At 45.8% G+C, this 18,049-nt stretch overlaps 1 protein-coding gene across 7 annotated transcripts in view; it reads right to left on the reverse strand.

The window, feature by feature from the left end:
• Nucleotides 1-18,049, reverse strand: part of CAPRIN2 (caprin family member 2) — a 108,810-nt gene that overhangs the window by 49,804 nt on the left and 40,957 nt on the right. For all 7 annotated transcript variants that reach the window (XM_038768626.1, XM_038768592.1, XM_038768600.1 and 4 more), the window contains exons 9-12: nucleotides 9,677-10,300; nucleotides 7,310-7,351; nucleotides 4,083-4,205; nucleotides 3,246-3,330 (exon numbers count right to left, since the gene is read on the reverse strand). In XM_038768626.1, the coding sequence (XP_038624554.1) occupies nucleotides 3,246-3,330; nucleotides 4,083-4,205; nucleotides 7,310-7,351; nucleotides 9,677-10,300 (874 nt within the window). The remainder of the gene's footprint in view (nucleotides 1-3,245; nucleotides 3,331-4,082; nucleotides 4,206-7,309; nucleotides 7,352-9,676; nucleotides 10,301-18,049) is intronic.

An 18,049-nucleotide genomic window follows, 5' to 3' on the forward strand; every position in this document is an offset into this window, starting at 1 on the left:
CACTGTTGGGTAGGGACTTTCTCTATATGTTGCCATCTTGTACTTCCCAAGCGTTTAGTATAGTGCTCTGCACACAGTAAGCGCTCAATACAGTTGATTGATTGATTGATTTACGCAAGACCAAATTCTACGGCTGTATTTAATGGGTTTAAGGTGCAAGACACGTATTAGTATGCTCAAGTCTAGTTCAAAAATCAAGAGCCCAAGTCCTGTTTGCTGAATAATCTTATCTAGTAAAAAAAAAAAAAAAAAAAAAAAGATGCAAGTGATAACCAAGTCAGATAATCGGACAGGTGACAAAGCTGGGATTAGAACCCAGGTCCTTCTGACTCCCACTATCCACTAGGATAGGAGACTGCTCTATCCATAGGCCAAGTTGCTTCTTTTCCATCCTTCTCCATCCTCCCTGGATGGCAGGACAGGTGAAGGGATGGATATAAAGCCTGGGGAGCCCAAGTTGGGAGAGGAGCCAACCTGCTAGGTAACTGGAGATCGATCGATAGACCAGGAATCAAAGGGACTGACTGGGACTCCCAGACTGAGCCCCCTTTTCCCTCTCCTCCTCTCCATCCCCCCCGTCCTACCTCCTTCCCCTCCCCACAGCACCTGTTTGTACGGATTTATTACTCTATTTTACTTGTACATATTTACTATTCTATTTATTTTGTTAATGATTTGCACCTAGCTTTATATTTCTACTTATTCTGATGACTTGACACCTGTCCACATGCTTTGTTTTGTTGTCTGTCTCCCCCTTCTAGACTGTGAGCTCGTTTTTGGGTAGGGACCGTCTCTATATGTTGCCAACTTGTACTTCCCAAGCACTTAGTACAGTGCTCTGCACACAGTAAGGGCTCAATAAATACGACTGATTGATTGATTAGTACAGTGCTCTGCACACAGTAAGCGCTCAAAAAATATGATTGATTGAATGAATGAATGAATGGAAGGCCAGCCAGAATGAGGATAGGCCATTCAGGACGCTGAGCAAAGGAAAAATAATAATAATAATGTTGGCATTTGTTAAGCGCTTACTATGTGCAAAGCACTGTTCTAAGCACTGGGGTAGATACAAGGTAATCAGGTTGTCCCACAAGGGGCTCACAGTCTTCATCCCCATTTTACAGATGAGGGAACTGAGGCCCAGAGAAGTGAAGTGACTTGTCCAAAGTCACACAGCTGACAAGTGGCGGAGCAGGGATTTGAAATCCCCTCTCCTCTGCATTCTCCACATCCTTAGATGTGTACCCTTTTAGCATTTTGACAGTTCATTGAGGACAGGGAATATGTCTGTTCATTGTTATATTGTACTCTCCCAAGCACTTAGTACAGTGCTTGGCACAGATTAAGTGCTCTGCACACAGTAAGCCCTCAGGATAGAGCTCTGCACGCGCTAAGTGCACAATAAATACAAATGACTGACTTCAAGCCCCACAGCATGCATATTCATTCATTCATTCGTATTTATTGAGCGCTTACTGTGTGCAGAGCACTGTACTACACACTTGGAAAGCACAATTCAGCAACAAATGGAGACAATCCCTACCCAACAACGGACTCACAGTCTAGAAGGGGGGAGACAGACAACAAAACAAAGCAAGTCAAGAGGAATCAGTAGCATCTATACAAATAGAATTATAGATATATACACATCATTAATAAAGTGAATAGAATAATAAATGCGTACACATATCCACAAGTGCTGTGGGGCAGGGGCAAGGGAGGAGCAGAGGAAAAGGGGGGCTCATTCTCTATCATTTCCCCTATCTGTAACTTTAATGTCCGTCTCCCCCCCTCAAACTGTAAGCTACTAGAAGGCAGGGATCATGTCTACCAACTCTACTGCTCCCTCTCAAGCACTTAGTACAGTGCTGTGCACATAGTAAGAGCTCAATCCATACCATGGCAGAAGTGACCCTGAAGTCAGAAGATTAAGGAAAGGGAAAAAAGGGGTTCAGATTGAATTAGACCTTATGGGGGAACACAGATTAACTTTCAACGATATGTACTTATTTGTAAGAGAGCATAAATAAGCAGAGAAGCAGCATGGTCTAATGGATAGAGCCCAGGCTTGGGAGTCAAAAGGATCTGGGTTCTAAACTAGAAGCAGCGTGGCTCAGTGAAAAGAGCCTGGGCTTTGGAGTCAGAGGTCACGGGTTCAAATCCCAGCTCCGCCAATTGTCACTTTGGGCAATCACTTCACTTCTCTGGGCCTCAGTTGCCTCACCTGAAAATGGGGATTAAGACTGTGAGCCCCCCATGGGACAACCTGATCACCTTGTAACCTTCCCAGCGTTTAGAACAGTGCTTTGTACATAGTAAGTGCTTAATAAACGCCACCATTATTAATTATTATTAAACCCAGCCCCACCGCCTGTCTGCTGAGCAACCTTGGCCCAAAAGCCTTCACATCTCTGGGCCTCAGTTCCCTCATCTGGAAAATGGGGATGAAGACCGTGAGCCCCATGTGGGACATGGATTGGGTCCAACCCGATTAGTTTGTATCTATCCCAGCGCTTAGTAGAGTGCCTGGCACACAGTAAGCACTTAAAAGCACAGAAACTTAAAAATCAATGAATACCGAGATAAAAGGAATCCCCGGAGAACCATAAAGAAGCAGCGTGGCTCAGTGGAAAGAGCATGGGCTTTGGAGTCAGAAGTCAGGGGTTCAAATCCCGGCTCCACCAATTGTCAGCCGTGTGACTTTGGGCAAGTCACTTAACTTCTCTGTGCCTCAGTTACCTCATCTGTAAAATGGGGATTAAGACTGCGAGCCCCCTGTGGGACAACCTGATCACCTTGTAACCACCCCAGCACTTAGAACAGTGCTTTGCACATAGTAAGCGCTTAATAAATGCCATTATTATTATTATAACAACCCCGGATTTGCCACCTGCCAGCTGGGTGACTTTGGGCAAGTCACTTCACTTCTCCATGCCTCAGTTACCTCATCGGGAAAATGGAGATGAAGACTGTGAGCCCCATGTGGGACAACCTGATAACCTTGTATCTCCCCCAGCACTTAGAAAGGGCTTGGCACATAGTAAGAGCTTAATACCATCATCATCATTTATTATTATTATAAAGACTTAACCATATTGCCTGAAGATCAATTTATCAGGATTGGCGAATATAATTAGTCACCTGGATGCAAGCTGTATTTTTTCCCCTCGCCTCTGGTGCTGTTGTGTTTTCAGAGCTTTTACAGAGCAAGAATTTTAATTCTGGAGTTTTCCATTACCTACCTTTAGGACTACTAGGATTGGTTGAAGGTGGCTGAGGTGGAGCAGTGGCACTTGGAGGAGGTTTGTCAAAATCCAGAACTGATTCCTTAGGTTTATCCATTAAAAAAAAAAATATAAAAAATAAAACATCATGAAGGGGGAAAACCAAAATCGAGCATTCAAAGGAAGATTAGTTTATCTTCAGGAGGTTACAAGCTCATGCTTGCCTTTTAGTTAGGATTTTTAAAGTCTGCTGGCCATTTATTTCCCCAGTCTTCCCAAACTCCCAGACTTTTGACCACCCACGAAACCCTTCACGGTCTTCTGCTGTGAGAATTATTCCTCGCGGAGACTGAGCCTTGTCTTGCCCCAGCTCCATGGGCAATCACTCTGGTAGTGGATCCGCAGAGATTTCTTGGAAACAATCCGGAACTGGTTTATCATTGCCTCCTTCCTCGCGATAAACTTGAGTCTCCACCCTCGACTCTCTCCCAAGCCGCTGCTGCCCAGCACGGGGGAGTTTTGACTTGTAAGCAGACGGCCTTCCACTCGCTAGCCACTGGGCAAGCTAGGAATGAACGGACAGGCCTCTGCTTGACTCTCCCTCCCGTAGCCGAGACCGGCAGAGGACTGGAAACTCTCCAGTTGCGATCCTGAGAGGGGGAGACCGGGTACCTTGTCGAAAACTTCCAAATACAAGACCACCTAACCTTGCATTCTGAGTGTACACCAGATGGCTACCATCAAGGTGGGGTCTGTCTTCAGTCACTTTAGACTCAAAACGAGAGAGCCCGTGACTTGCCTAGTTTAAAACAGTAAAATGGCTAGGGCCACTCAAAGTAACCTAGAAACTCATACTTGCATAAAGTTACAAGTTCCTTGAATGTGAGTCATGAGATCCTGCAGCTTCTCTCTTCTGAGCACGGGATCCTTGGGAAGGGTTGGGGAAGAAGAAAATTCGGAGGAGGCAGGCTGATATACCTAGTGAGAAACAAGCCTATGAGGTACAGTGAAGAGTGAAATTCAAAAAAAGTCAGTGGTTCGGGTTAGTCAACTTTTGTCATCACCATAACTGAATACACTTAGGTCACATTTCCTGTTAGTTCCTGCCATCCCCTCCAAATTAAAAAACAGAAACAAAAAACCAATCCAAATAAAAACAAATACAAACCCACTTCCTACTACCAAGAAAGTGTCAATAAGGATGTGATTGCTAAATTTAAGAGGAATGGCAGGTGAAAAAGGAACAGAAAAGGCACAAGGATGATAAATAATTGTCTCATGAATAGACAGGTTATAGGACAGAACAGGATCCGAATCTAAAAGAGAAAAAAAAATACTCAAAACTTCCTTTAAGCTGGCAAAAAGTGGATAAATATCAAAAGCGTAGCAAGGATGGTGAGATGATTAGTACTAAAAAAGAAAAAGACTAGCTTTCATTCCTGCTTCAATTGCCAGGGTATTCTCCCGAGTGGACACTATGTTTGTTTTGTTTCTATGTATGCAGTGGATGGCTTCAACTAAAATTTAATGCTTTCTACTCTTAGGGGTCACAAGCCTTCAGATAATTCTTGGCTAAATTTCATGATCAAGGTAGGTCAAAGTTACACTAAGTAAGCCATTCCAGTAAGCAATTTGAATTTTTTTTTTATAACCAGTAGCCTGGGAATATATTTTGATCTAATTTTTTTTTTTTATTAAAGGGAAAGCTTTCTAGTTTATGTCTGGCACCCACTAGACTGCAAGCTTGATGTGGGCAGGGAATGTGTCTACCAATTCTGTTATATCATCATATTGTATTCTCCCAAGCACTCACAGACTACGTGCTCAGTAAATATGAAAAACTGATAAGTGAACATAGTCGAGACCAAGGACAATCCAAATGTGAATGGAAAAAATGCTCCTTTAGGGTTGAGAAACGGAAAATAAGGATGGTATTTGCTAAGAGCTTACTATATGGCAAGCACTTTTTTTTAAATTAATCCGATTGAACAGACCAGCTAGGGCACAGGTCAGAATGACTTAGGCCCTCTGATATCTTAAACTCGTTGTGGGCACGGAAATTGCCTGTTTTTTGTTGTATTGTACTCCCCCAAGCACTTAGTATAGCGCTCTGCACATAGTAAGTGCTCAATAAATACGACAATGAAAGAACACGAACATTTTCTTTATGGTTCTTCCTGAAGAATCATTCCTTTCACCGGGATATGAGACAAGACCCTAAACACACGGTGACTATGGTTCAGAATCTGAGAGAACAACGTCTCTGCAGAGCTTATTTTTTAAATCTGACTGCCAAACTCTGATCATTGCAATGAAGGCTAAAAGGAAACACTGATGTTATCAATACCTGTTCTCTTTTCTACTTAGTCCCTGTCCCACATGGGGCTCGCATTCTATGTCCAAACTGATTATCTTTTATCTAACCCAGTGTTTGGCATATAGTAAGCTCTTCAACAAATACCATCATCATCAGATGAGAGACGATTCTCCAGATATCCCCTATACATGGAACCTGGATTTTAGGAGTGCAATTATATTCCTCTCCCTGTTTCCAGACTGCCATGCACACGAAGAATACCGAGCTTTAAAGCTCTCACCAGCGATAGTCAAAGAAGCAACACGGCCCAGTGGCTAGATCACGGGCCCAGGAGTCAGCAAGACTTGGGTTCTAATCCCAGCTCCGTTACTTGTCTCCTGTGAGACCCTGGGCAAGTCACGAAATGTCTCTGTGCCTCAGTTACTTTGTTGGCAAAATGGGGATTAAGACTGTGTGTCCCACTTGATTGGCTTATATCTATCCCAGCGCTTAGAACAGTGCCCGGAATTTAGGCACTTAAGTACCATAGCAAAACCAAAAATAATAATAATCAATCGTATTTATTGAGCGCTTACTGTGTGCAGAGCACTGTACTGAGCGCTTGGGAAGTACAAGATGGCAACATATAGAGACAGTCCCTACCCAACAGTGGGTTCAGTCTAAATAATAATAAAATAAATGGGTTCAGGAACTCAGATCCCAGAGGGAAGAGGTTCAGCTATGTTATTTTCTGCTCCACCCTCTCCCCAAATCATGGCATAGTGCCTAGAGCATGGGGCTGGGGGTCAGAAGGTCAAGAGTTCTAATCCGACTCCACTGCCTGCCTGCTGTGTGACCTTGGGCAAGTCACTTTACTTCTCTGTGACTCAGTTACCTCATTTGTAAAATGGAGATTGAGCCGGTGAGCCCCAACTGGGACAGGGACTGTGTCCAATCCAATCTGTTTGTATCCACCCCAATGCTTAGTGGAGAGCATGGCACACAGTAAGCACTTAAATTCCATAATTATTATTATCCCTCCTCCTCCAACAAGATTTTTCTGCTCCACCACCAACCAATTGATTTCCCAGAACCCTGAGCTTAAATCACCCCCTTCAGTCAACTCGGGAACTTAGTGACTCTCACGTGAACTCAATTTATTTAGATCACACAGCTAAGGGAAGGTATGGCTTGGGAGTCCAAAGAAGTGGATTCTAATCCCAGCTCTGCCCCTTGTCTGCGTGACACTGGACAAGTCACTTTGTTTCTCTGTACCTCAGTTACATCATCTGTAAAATGGAGATTAAGACTCTGAGCCCCATGCGGGACAGGGACTACGTCCAATCTGTTAACCTTGTATCTACCCCAGCTCTTAGAACGCGCTTGGCACATTGTAAGCGCTTAACAAATGCCTTAATTATTATTATTTTGAAGCTCGTCTCCTGCCATTAAAGCTCCACGTGGGCAGAGAATGTGTCAGTTAATCCCCACTTCCCAAACTCCTAGTAAATGCCCTGCTACTACCGAGGCAGTTTAGTTCTTGTGTGTTTGAATATTTCGCCTCGAGACCCCAGCAGTAGTTTGCTTTGTTTGATCCACACTACAGTCCTATCTTACACCAAAGCGCAAAGGGCAGCAGATTTCTGGAAAAGAATGAGTTGCGATGCACGACAGGGCAGGCCATATCCAAAATTTCCGTCAAAATGAGCCGTCACCCTCGTGCCTAGAAGCGATCTGCAGCGGAACCTGCTTGCTTAGCCCCCCGGCATGCTGTTACATTACCCACTTGGTTCACTTCAAGGTCTTGTTTCGGTCTGCGCTCTCGTTTCTAGTTAATAAAAGAGTCACACTTTCAGGAGCATAAATACCGATGGAAGATTTTGTACAAGTTCATTAAGTAAAACAAGCTTGGGTGTTCCAGATTAAGTGACTCAACACCCGCTGCAGAGAGGACTTTCCTTCAAATGCTTTTCCCTCTCAACCTTCGCAATAAAAGCGTCGGATCGAAGGGGAGGGGTGGCCCGGTGATGTTTTGGGGTTTTGCTATTCTAACCTTGTGGTCATATTCAGATCGAACTAGGCTAGAAGAAGAACGAGGCCCGACAGATATTTACCGAAGGAGCTTGGACACCTTATTTAATTAGTTGGGAACATGTTTGGACCAAGGCCTACATTACAGGCCACTGAGGAACAAAATGGACTCCCCTTTAAAGGCCCGCGGTTCCCACTGAGTGTGACTTAGTGGAAACAGCACAGACTTAGGAGTCGGAAGGACCTTAGTACAGTGCTCTGCACACGGTAAGCGCTCAATAAATATGATTGAATGAACTGAATGAATGCACAATAATAATAATTATTACGGTACTTCTTAAGCACTTCCTATGTGCTAAGCACTGTAGTAGCCACCGGGATAGATATCTGATAATCAGGTTGGACACAGATTTTGTCCCACATGGGGCTCACGTTCTTGTACTTGGATCTTCAAAGCCCTACTGAGAGCTCACCTCCTCCAGGAGGCCTTCCCAGACTGAGCCCCCTCCTTTCTCTCCCCCCTCCTCCCCATCCCCCCCGCCTTACCTCCTTCCCCTCCCCACAGCACCTGTACATATCTTTGTACGTATTTATTACTCTATTTTATTTGTACATATTTATTCTATTTTATTTTGTTCATATGCTTTGTTTTGTTATCTGTGTCCCCCTTCTAGACAGTGAGCCTGCTGTTGGGTAGGGACCGTCTCTATATGTTGCCAACTTGTACTTCCCAAGCGCTTAGTACAGTGCTCTGCACACAGTAAGCACTCAATAAATACGACTGAATGAATGAATGCATGACCTGGATTCTATCCCAGCTCCGCCACATGTCAGCTGTGTGACCTAAGCCCAGTCACTTCACTTTTCTGGGCCTCAGTTACATCATCTGTAAAATGGGGATTGAGACCGTGAGCCCTATCTGGGACAAAGTCTATGTCCAACTCCACTTGTTTGTATCTAACCTGGCGCTTAGTACAGTGCCTGGCACGTAGTAAGCACTTAAATACCATAATAATAATTATTATTATTTTCAGGGCCTCAGTCACCTCACCTGTAAAATGGGGATTGAGACTGAGCCCCATTTGGGACAGGGACTGTGTCCAACCCCATTTGCTTGTATCTACCCCAGAGCTTAGTACAGTGCCTGGCACATAGTAAGTGCTTAAATACCATAATTATTCTTCTTCTCAGGGCCTCAGTCACCTCATCTGGAAAATGGGGATTAAGAGTATGAGCCCCACATGGGACACAGACTATATTATCCACCTCAGTGCTTAGTACAGTGCCTGGCACAGAGTAAGCGCTTAAATACCATAATTATTATTATTCTTAGGGCCTCAGTCACCTCATCTGTAAAATGGAGATTGAGACTGAGCCCCATTTGGGACAGGGACTGTGTCCAACCCCATTTGCTTGTATCTACCCCAGCACTTGGTACAGTGCCTGGCACATAGTAAGTGCTTAAATACCATAATTATTATCATTCTCAGGGCCTCTGTCACCTCATCTGCAAAACGGGGATTAAGAGTGTGAGCCTCATGTGGGACAAGGACTATATTATCCACCCCAGTGCTTAGTACAGTGCCTGGCACATAGTAAGTGCTTAAATACCATAATTATTATCATTCTCAGGGCCTCTGTCACCTCATCTGCAAAACGGGGATTAAGAGTGTGAGCCTCATGTGGGACAAGGACTATATTATCCACCCCAGTGCTTAGTACAGTGCCTGGCACATAGTAAGTGCTTAAATACCATAATCATTATCATTCTCAGGGCCTCTGTCACCTCATCTGTAAAATGGGGATTAAGAGTGTGAGCCTCATGTGGGACAGGGACTATATTATCCACCCCAGTGCTTAGTACAGTGCCTGGCACAGAATTAACAACACCATAACTATTATTATTATTGTTCTCAGGGCCTCAGTCACCTCATCTGTAAAACGGGGATTAAGAGTGCGAGCCCCACGTGGGACGGGGCTATATTATCCAGTCCAATTTGCTTGTCTCCACCCTAGGCTTTAGTACAGTGCCCGGCACACCGTAAACACTTGAATACCAGAATTACTATTATTATTATTATTAATAACGGCATCAAAACCAAACCGTTACCCATCAACTCACATCTTTGGGTTCAGCGCTGCACTTCCTGGGCACCAGCAGCTCTTTCGCCACAAAACTGGGGGTGGCACTGCCCGACTTGGGAGGAGTCTGTAACTGTTGGGACGTCGGCGGCGGCTGCTGCTGCTGCTTCAGCCCATCGGTCTCCCAGAGCTTCCGGGTCTCCGGCTTTCGAGCCCGGTCTTCGGCGACCGGCGTCATCCACTGCTTGGGGTTTTCCTGCTTCTGCCCGGCTGCCCAAGGTTTGGGAGGCTGCTGCTTTGAGTCACCCTGCAACTCGGCGGTCCAGGATTTGGGAAGCTCCGGCTTCTGGGGCTCCTCGGGGATCTGAGGCGGCTTGGGCTTGAGGGTCTCCTGTTGGGGCCCCTCCTGAAGGTGATCGGTCCGGGGTTTCACACCATCCTGCTTTTTCGGCTCCTGGGCCACCCCAGCCTGGGAGGCCCCGGGCGGCGTGCCCTCCCAGGCCTTGGATGATTCCCGGTTCTTCTCTGGATCCTTCGGGGCGATCAGTGCTTCCCAAGATTTGGGAAGATTGGGCTTTCTAGCATAGGCCGAATCCCAAGACTGAGGTTCCTCGGGTTTCTTGGTGGAATATTCCACGTCGGGCAAGTAGCGTCTGTTGAGAAACTGAGAGGAATGTCCTGTTTCAGTCACGCGGCGTGGCACATCATCATCATCAATCGTATTTATTGAGCGCTTACTGTGTGCAGAGCACTGGACTAAGTGCTTGGGAAGTCCAAGTTGGCAACATATAGAGACAGTCCCTACCCAACAGTGGGCTCACAGTCTAAAAGGGGGAGACAGAGAACAAAACCAAATATACTAACAAAATAAAATAAATAGAATAGATATGGCACATCATCATCATCATCATCAATCGTATTAATTGAGCGCTTACTGTGTGCAGAGCCCTGGACTAAGCGCTTGGGAAGTACAAGTTGGCAACATATAGAGACAGTCCCGACCCAACAGTGGGCTCACAGTCTAAAAGGGGGAGACAGAGAACAAAACCAAACATACTAACAAAATAAAATAGAATAGATATGTACAAGTAAAATAAATAAATAAACAAAGTAACAAATATGTACAAACATATATACATATATACAGGTGCTGTGGGGAAGGGAAGGAGGTAAGATGGGGGGATGGAGGGGGCACGAGGGGGAGAGGAAGGAGGGGGCTCAGTCTGGGAAGGCCTCCTGGAGGAGGTGAGCTCTCAGTAGGGCCTTGAAGGGAGGAAGAGAGCTAGTGGACAGAGAGTCAGAAAGATCAGGGTTCTAATCCCACCTCCACCACACATCTGCTGTGTGACTTTAGGCAGGTCACTTCACTTCTCTGGGCCTCAGTTCCCTCATCTGCACAATGGGGATTATTATTAATAATAGTAATAATGATGATGATGGTATTTGTTAAGCGCTTACTATATGCGAAGCACTGTTCTAAGTTCTGGGGGGGGATACAAGGTGATCAGCTTGTCCCATGGGGGGGCTCACAGTCTTAATCCCCATTTTACAGATGAGGTAACTGAGGCTCAGAGAAGTTAAGTGGCTTGCCCAAGGTCACACAGCAGACATGTGGCAGAGCTGAGATTAGAACCCATGACCTCTGACTCCCAAGCCTGGGTTCTTTACACTGAGCCACGCTGCTTCGATTAAGACTGTGAGCCCCACGTGGGACAGAGACTGTGTCTAACCTGATGACCTTGTATCTACCCCAGTGCTTAGAACGGGACTTGGCATATAGTAAGCACTTAACAAGTATAATAATAATAATAATAATGACGGCATTTATTAAGTACTTACTATGTGCAAAGCATTGTTCTAAGCGCTTGGGGAGGTTACAAGGTGATCAGGTTGTCCCACACGGGGCTCACAGTCTTCATCCCCATCAATCAATCGTATTTATTGAGCGCTTACTGTGTGCAGAGCACTGTACTAAGCGCTTGGGAAGTACAAGTTGGCAACATCTAGAGACGGTCCCTACCCAAACAGTGGACTCACAGTCTAGAAGGGGGAGACAGAGAACAAAACCAAACCATTTTACAGATGAGGTAACTGAGGCCCAGAGAAGTGACTTGCCCAAAGTCACACAGCTGACAAGTGGCAGAGCCAGGATTCAAACCCATGACCTCAGACTCCAAAGTCCGTGCTCTTTCCACTGAGCCACGCTGCTTCTTTATCATAAGTACCATAATAATTATTAAGACCATGAGACACGGAATGACAGTTAGGTGGACGTGTCGCCACTCTTCTCACCTTTGACTTTAAGGAACTCAGCCATGCTGGAGAAGTATTTCCATCCCCCCCCCCCCGCCTTACCTCCTTCCCCTCCCCACAGCACCTATATATATGTATATATGTTTGTACGCATTTACTACTCTATTTTATTTGTACATATTTAGTCTATTTATTTTATTTTGTTAGTATGTTTGGTTTTGTTCCCTGTCTCCCCCCTTCTAGACTGTGAGCCCACTGTTGGGTAGGGACCGTCTCTATATGTTGCCAACTTGTACTTCCCAAGCGCTTTGTCCAGTGCTCTGCACACAGTAAGCGCTCAATAAATACAATTGAATGAATGAATGAATGACTGGCCTCGGCTACCTTTTTCTCTGCTGCCTGAGATTCATGATCTCCAAGCCCTGCAGCCCAGGGGACAGGAGGGGGTGAGGTGGAGGTGGCTACATGCTGAGTACCCCAATGCTCCCAGTACCCCGCCTGGCCTTCCTTAGACCTCAGTTGGAAGTGAGGGGGAGGTGATGCGAAGGGGGTAGCGGGAGGTGATGAGAAGCAGCATGGCTCGAGAAGCAACGCGGCTCAGTGGAAAGAGCCCGGGCTTGAGAGTCAGAGGTCGTGGATTCTAATCCCAGCTCCGCCACTTGTCAGCTGTGTGACTTTGGGCAAGTCACTTCACTTCTCTGGGCCTCAGTTCCCTCATCGGTAAAATGGGGATCAAGACCGTGAGCCCCAAGTGGGACAACCTGATTACCGTGTATCTCCCCCAGTGCTTTGAACAGTGCTTGGCACATAGTAAGCACTTAACAAATACCATTATTATTATTATATTATTAAATAAGATGGCTAGTTTGCTAGGGCATTCTGGATTGATGTCTGTCACTTCCCCCTCTAGACTATAAGCTCACTGTGGGCAGGGAATGTGACTAGTGTTTGTACTTTCCCAAATGCTTAGTACAGTGCTCTGCACACAGTAAGCATTCAATAAATACAACTGAATGAATGGAGTGTGGGAATGTAGTATTTGCTATTAGACTGCAGACCAATATTATAATTAATATTATAAATTAATATTATAATTAATATTAGACTTCTTGTGGCCAGGGATTACATCTACCAATGCTACTGACTTTCCCTGAGTGCTAAGTACAGTACTCTACACAGCCAGGAGGCATTCAATAAGCCCCATTGATTGCCAAAGAACCATAAGGCCAGATGTGAAACTACTTGTTTTCAATGCTTACTCTTTAAGACATATCATTAAGGACTAGAAAATAGATTAGTGCTTTAAGGAGAGGACTAAAAAACAATGGGGTAGCAGCTCTCTGGTATCTCCCATGGCTTCAACTACCATCTCAACATGGATGATTCCCAAATCTACCTCTCTCCTGCTCTGAAGGCTTGGAATTTCCTCCCGCCTGCAGGCCATCTCTATTTGGATGCCCCTCTGACAACTCTAACTTAACATGTCCAAACCTGAATTCCTCATCTTCCCACCCAAATCCTGTCCTCTCCCTGACTTGCTCCTTCACTATAAAGCAACAGTGCCATCCTCCCTCTCAAAAGTCCATAACCTTGGTTTTATTGATTCAGTCATATTTATTGAGCACTTACATTGCAAAAACCACTGTACTAAGCGCTTGGGACAGTACGATATAACAATAAACAGACATTCCCTGCCCACAACGAGCTCACAGACTAAAACGGGGAGACAGGCATTAATATGCATAAATAAATACATTACAGTTATATACATAAGTGCCGTGGGGCTGGGCACTTTATCCATGACTCATTCATTCATTCATTCATTCAATCGCATTTATTGAGCACTTACTGTGTGCAGAGCACTGTACTAAGCGCTTGGAAAGTACAAGTTGGCAACATATACAGACAGTCCCTACCCAACAGCGGGCGACATCTCATTCAACCCACACATTCCATCTGTCTCCAAATCCTGTTGATTCAACCTTCAGCAACGCTAAAATCCACCCTTTTCTTTCCATCCAAACGGCTACTATGCCGATCCAAGCACTCATTCCTCATTTTGACTACTGCATTAGGCTTCTCATTAACCTCTCTGCAAACTCTCTTTCCCCACTCCAGTCCATACGTCGATCTCCTGCCTAGATCGTTTTTCTAAAAAAAATAAAATAAAATAAAAACCGAACACATTGTCTACCCCTCCCACTCATAAAAAAAAAAATCTTCCAATGATTGTCCATCCACCTCCACATCAAAACAGAAACCCCTTCTTTACCATTGGCTTTAAGGCACTCAGCTCCCTCTCTCTAACCTAACTTTGCTGATTTCCTATCATTGGGGCATTTGTTTTATGATGTGCCAGGCACTGAACAGCTGAAATAAATTCAAGACAATTGGATCAATTGTCAATCAATCAATTCAAGACAGTCCGTGTCATTCATTCAATCGTATTTATTGAGTGCTTACTGTGTGCAGAGCACTGTACTAAGCACTTCTTTCATTCAATCATATTTACTGAGCACCTATGTGCACAGCACTGTACTAAGCACTTGGAAAGTACAATTCAGCAAGAGAGAGAGACAATCCCTGTCCACACCGGGCTTACAACTAGAGGTGGGGCAGACGGACATCAATGTAAATAAATAAAATGACAGATATGGATGCAAGTTCTGTGGGACTTGGGGAGGGAGAGCAGAAGGAGCAAGTCAGGATGACACGGAAGGGAGTGGGAGAAGAAAAAAGGGAGGGCTTAGTTTGGGAGGGCCTCTTGGAGGAGATGGGCCTTCAGTAAGGCTTTGAATCAATCAATTGTATTTATTGAGCACTTACTGTGTGCACAGCACTGTACTGAGCGCTTGGGAGTACAAGCTGGCAAGATATAGGGTAAGTCCCTACCCAACAGTGGGCTCACAGTCTAGAAGGGAGACTTTGAAGTGGGGGAGAGGCACTGTCGGTCGGATTTGAGGAGGGAGGACTTTCCAGGCCAGAGGCAGGACATGGGCCAGGGGGTTGGTGAGGAGATAGATGAGATCGAAGGAGGGAAGCGTGCGGGCTGGGTTGTAGGAGGAAAGTAGTGAGGTGAGGTAACAATAATAATGATGGTATTTGTTAAGCGCTATGTGCAAAGCACTGTTCTAAGCGCTGGGGGGTACAAGGTGATCAGGTTGTCCCACGTGGGGCTCACAGTCTTCATCCCCATTTTACAGACGAGGTCACTGAGGCTCAGAGAAGTTAAGTGACTTGCCCAAGGTCACACAGCAGACTGTGAGCCCACTGTTGGGTAGGGACCGTCTCTATATGTTGCCAACTTGTACTTCCCAAAAGCTTAGTACAGTGCTCTGCACACAGTAAGCGCTCAATAAATACAATTGAATGAATATGGCGGAGCCGGGATTCAAACCCATGACCTCTGACTCCCAAGCCCGGGCTCTTTCCACTCAGCCACGTTGCGTATTTTAGAGCCAGTGGTGAGGAGTTTGATGTGGAAGGGGTTGGCCATCGACCTACTGCAGTTTTTTGAGGAGCGGGGTGACATGTCCTGAACATTTTGTAGAAAAATGATCTGGGCAGCAGAGTGAAGTATGGACTGGAGTGGGGAGAGGCAGGAGGCTTGGAGGTCAGCAAGGAGGCTGATGCAGTAATCCAGGAGGGATAGGATGAGTGATTGGATTACAACAATAACAACAATTACGGCATCTGTTAAGTGCTTACTATGTGCCAAGCACTGGGGTAGATACATGGTAATCAGGTTGTCCCACATGGCTCTCACACTTTTTATCCCCATTTTACAGATGAAGTAACTGAGGCACAGAGAAGTTAAGTGGCTTGCCCAAGGTCACAGCAGACAAGTGGCGGAGCCGGGATTTGAACCTGCATCCTCTGATTCCTCAGCCCGTGCTCTTTCCACTAAGCCCCACTGGATTAATGTGGTAGCAGTCTGGATGGAGAGGAAAGGGAGGATTTTAGAAATGTTGTGAAGGTGGGACTGACAGGATTTCGTGATGGATTGGATATGTGGGTTGAAGGAGAGATAGGCAAGGGTAACGGCCAAGGTTACGGGTTTGTGAGACAGGAAGAATGGTGGTGTCACCTACAGTAAGGGGAAAGTCAAGGTTTGGGAGGGAAAATAAGGAGCTCTGTTTTGGACTTGTTAAGCTTGAGGTGACAGGAAGACATCCAAGGAGAGATGTGTTGAAGGCAAGACAAAATGTGAAAATGCAGAGAGGGAGAAAGAGCAGGGATGGAGAGGTACGATTGATTGATTGAGGTAGATTTGGGGATCATCCGCATAGAGGTGGTAGTTGAAGCCACGGGAATGAATGAGTTCACTAAAGGAGCGGGTGTAGATGGAGAATAGAAGGGGACCCGGAACTGAACCCCCCCAGTTAGGGGATGGGAGGCAGAGGAGGACCCTGTGAAGGAGACTGAGAATGGAAGGCCACAATGATCAGAGGAGGACCAAGAGAGGACGGAGTCAATGAAGCCAAGGTTGGATATGTTTCCAAAAGAAGGGGATGGTCCACAGTGTCAAAGACAGCTGAAAGGGTCGCGGAGGATTAGGATGGAGTAGAGGCCATTGGATTTGGTGACCTCTGAGAGGATAGTTTTCAAAAATCTCCAGTGACTGCCTGTTAACCTATGCATCAAGCAAAAATTCCTCACTATCGGCTTCAAGGCTGTCCATCACCTCGCCCCCTCCTACATCACCTCCCTTCTCTCCTTCTCCAGCCCAGCCTGCATTCTCTGCCACCATTAACCTCCTCACTGTACCTCCTTCTCGCCCATCCCGCTGTCGACCCCCGGCTTTAATTCTATTTGTTCTGATGACTTGGCAACTATCCACATGTTTTGTTTTGTTGTCTGTCTCCCCCTTCTAGACTGTGAGCCCGTTGTTGGGTAGGGACCGTCTCTATATGTTGCCAACCTGTACTTCCCAAGTGCTTAATACAGTGCTCTGCACACAGTAAGCGGTCAATACAAATGAATGAACAAATGAATGAGTGGTGGGGACGGAAGCCAGACTGGAGGGGGTCAAGGAGAGAATTGCAGGAGAGGAAGGGGAGGGAGGGGGTGTAGACAAATCGCTCAAGGAGTTTGGAGAGGAATGCTAAGAGGGAGATGAGGGCAATAACTCGAGGGAGCCGTGGGGTCAAGAGAGGGTTTTTTTTTTTATGACGGGGAGATGTGGGCATGCTTGGAAACAGTGGGGAAGAAGCCACCGGAGAGTGAACTGTTGAAGATGGCTATTAGAGGGAGAAGGTTCCCTTTTTCCGCCTCATAGGGCTCACAATCTTAATCCCAATTTTACAGATGAGATAACTGAGGCACAGGGAAGTGACTTGCCCAAGGTCACACAGCAGAGAAGAGATTAGATCCAGGTCCTCTCACTCCTAGGCCTGTGCTCTTCCCATTAGGCACACTGCTAGGAAAACCCAACAGACACACTCCACTCCCCTAACAGCAACCTACCTCTCTGTACCGCCATCTCATCTAGCCCACTATCAAACACTTGCCAACATTCTCCCTCAGCCCCGAAACTCCCTCCCTCTTCATATTCATTTAGTCTTACTTACCGAGTTCAGGACACTGTACTAAGCCCTTGGGAGAGGACAACAGAACAATAAACAGACACATTCTCTGCCCACAACAAGCTTACAGCCTAGAGGCAGTCCACCACCCGACCCACTTTCGAAATCTTCTAAAAACAAAAATAAACCAAAAAGCACCTCATTCAAGAGGCCTTCCCAGACTAAGACCTTAATTTCCCCTCTCCATTCTCCCTCTTGCATCGACTATGTACCCATTAAGCACTGATACCCAGCTTCAGATGGTCATCGGTTCTAATCCCGGCTCCGCCACTTGTCTGCTGTATGACCTCAGGCGAATCACTTCCCTTCTCTGGCCTCAGTTACCTCATCTGTAAAATCAGATTGAGGCTGAGCCCCACGTAGCACAGCAACTTTGTCCAATCTGATTTGCTTATAATAATAATAATGATGATGATGGCATTTATTAAGCATTTACTATATGCAAAGCACTGTTCAAAGCACTGGGGAGGTTACAAGGCGATCAGGTTATCCCACGGGGGACTCACAGTCTTAATCCCCATCTTACAGATGAGGTAACTGAGGCACAGAGAAGTTAAGTGACTTGCTCAAAGTCA

This window comes from Tachyglossus aculeatus, chromosome 2, assembly GCF_015852505.1.
Source record: "Tachyglossus aculeatus isolate mTacAcu1 chromosome 2, mTacAcu1.pri, whole genome shotgun sequence".
Lineage (NCBI taxonomy): Eukaryota > Metazoa > Chordata > Mammalia > Monotremata > Tachyglossidae > Tachyglossus > Tachyglossus aculeatus.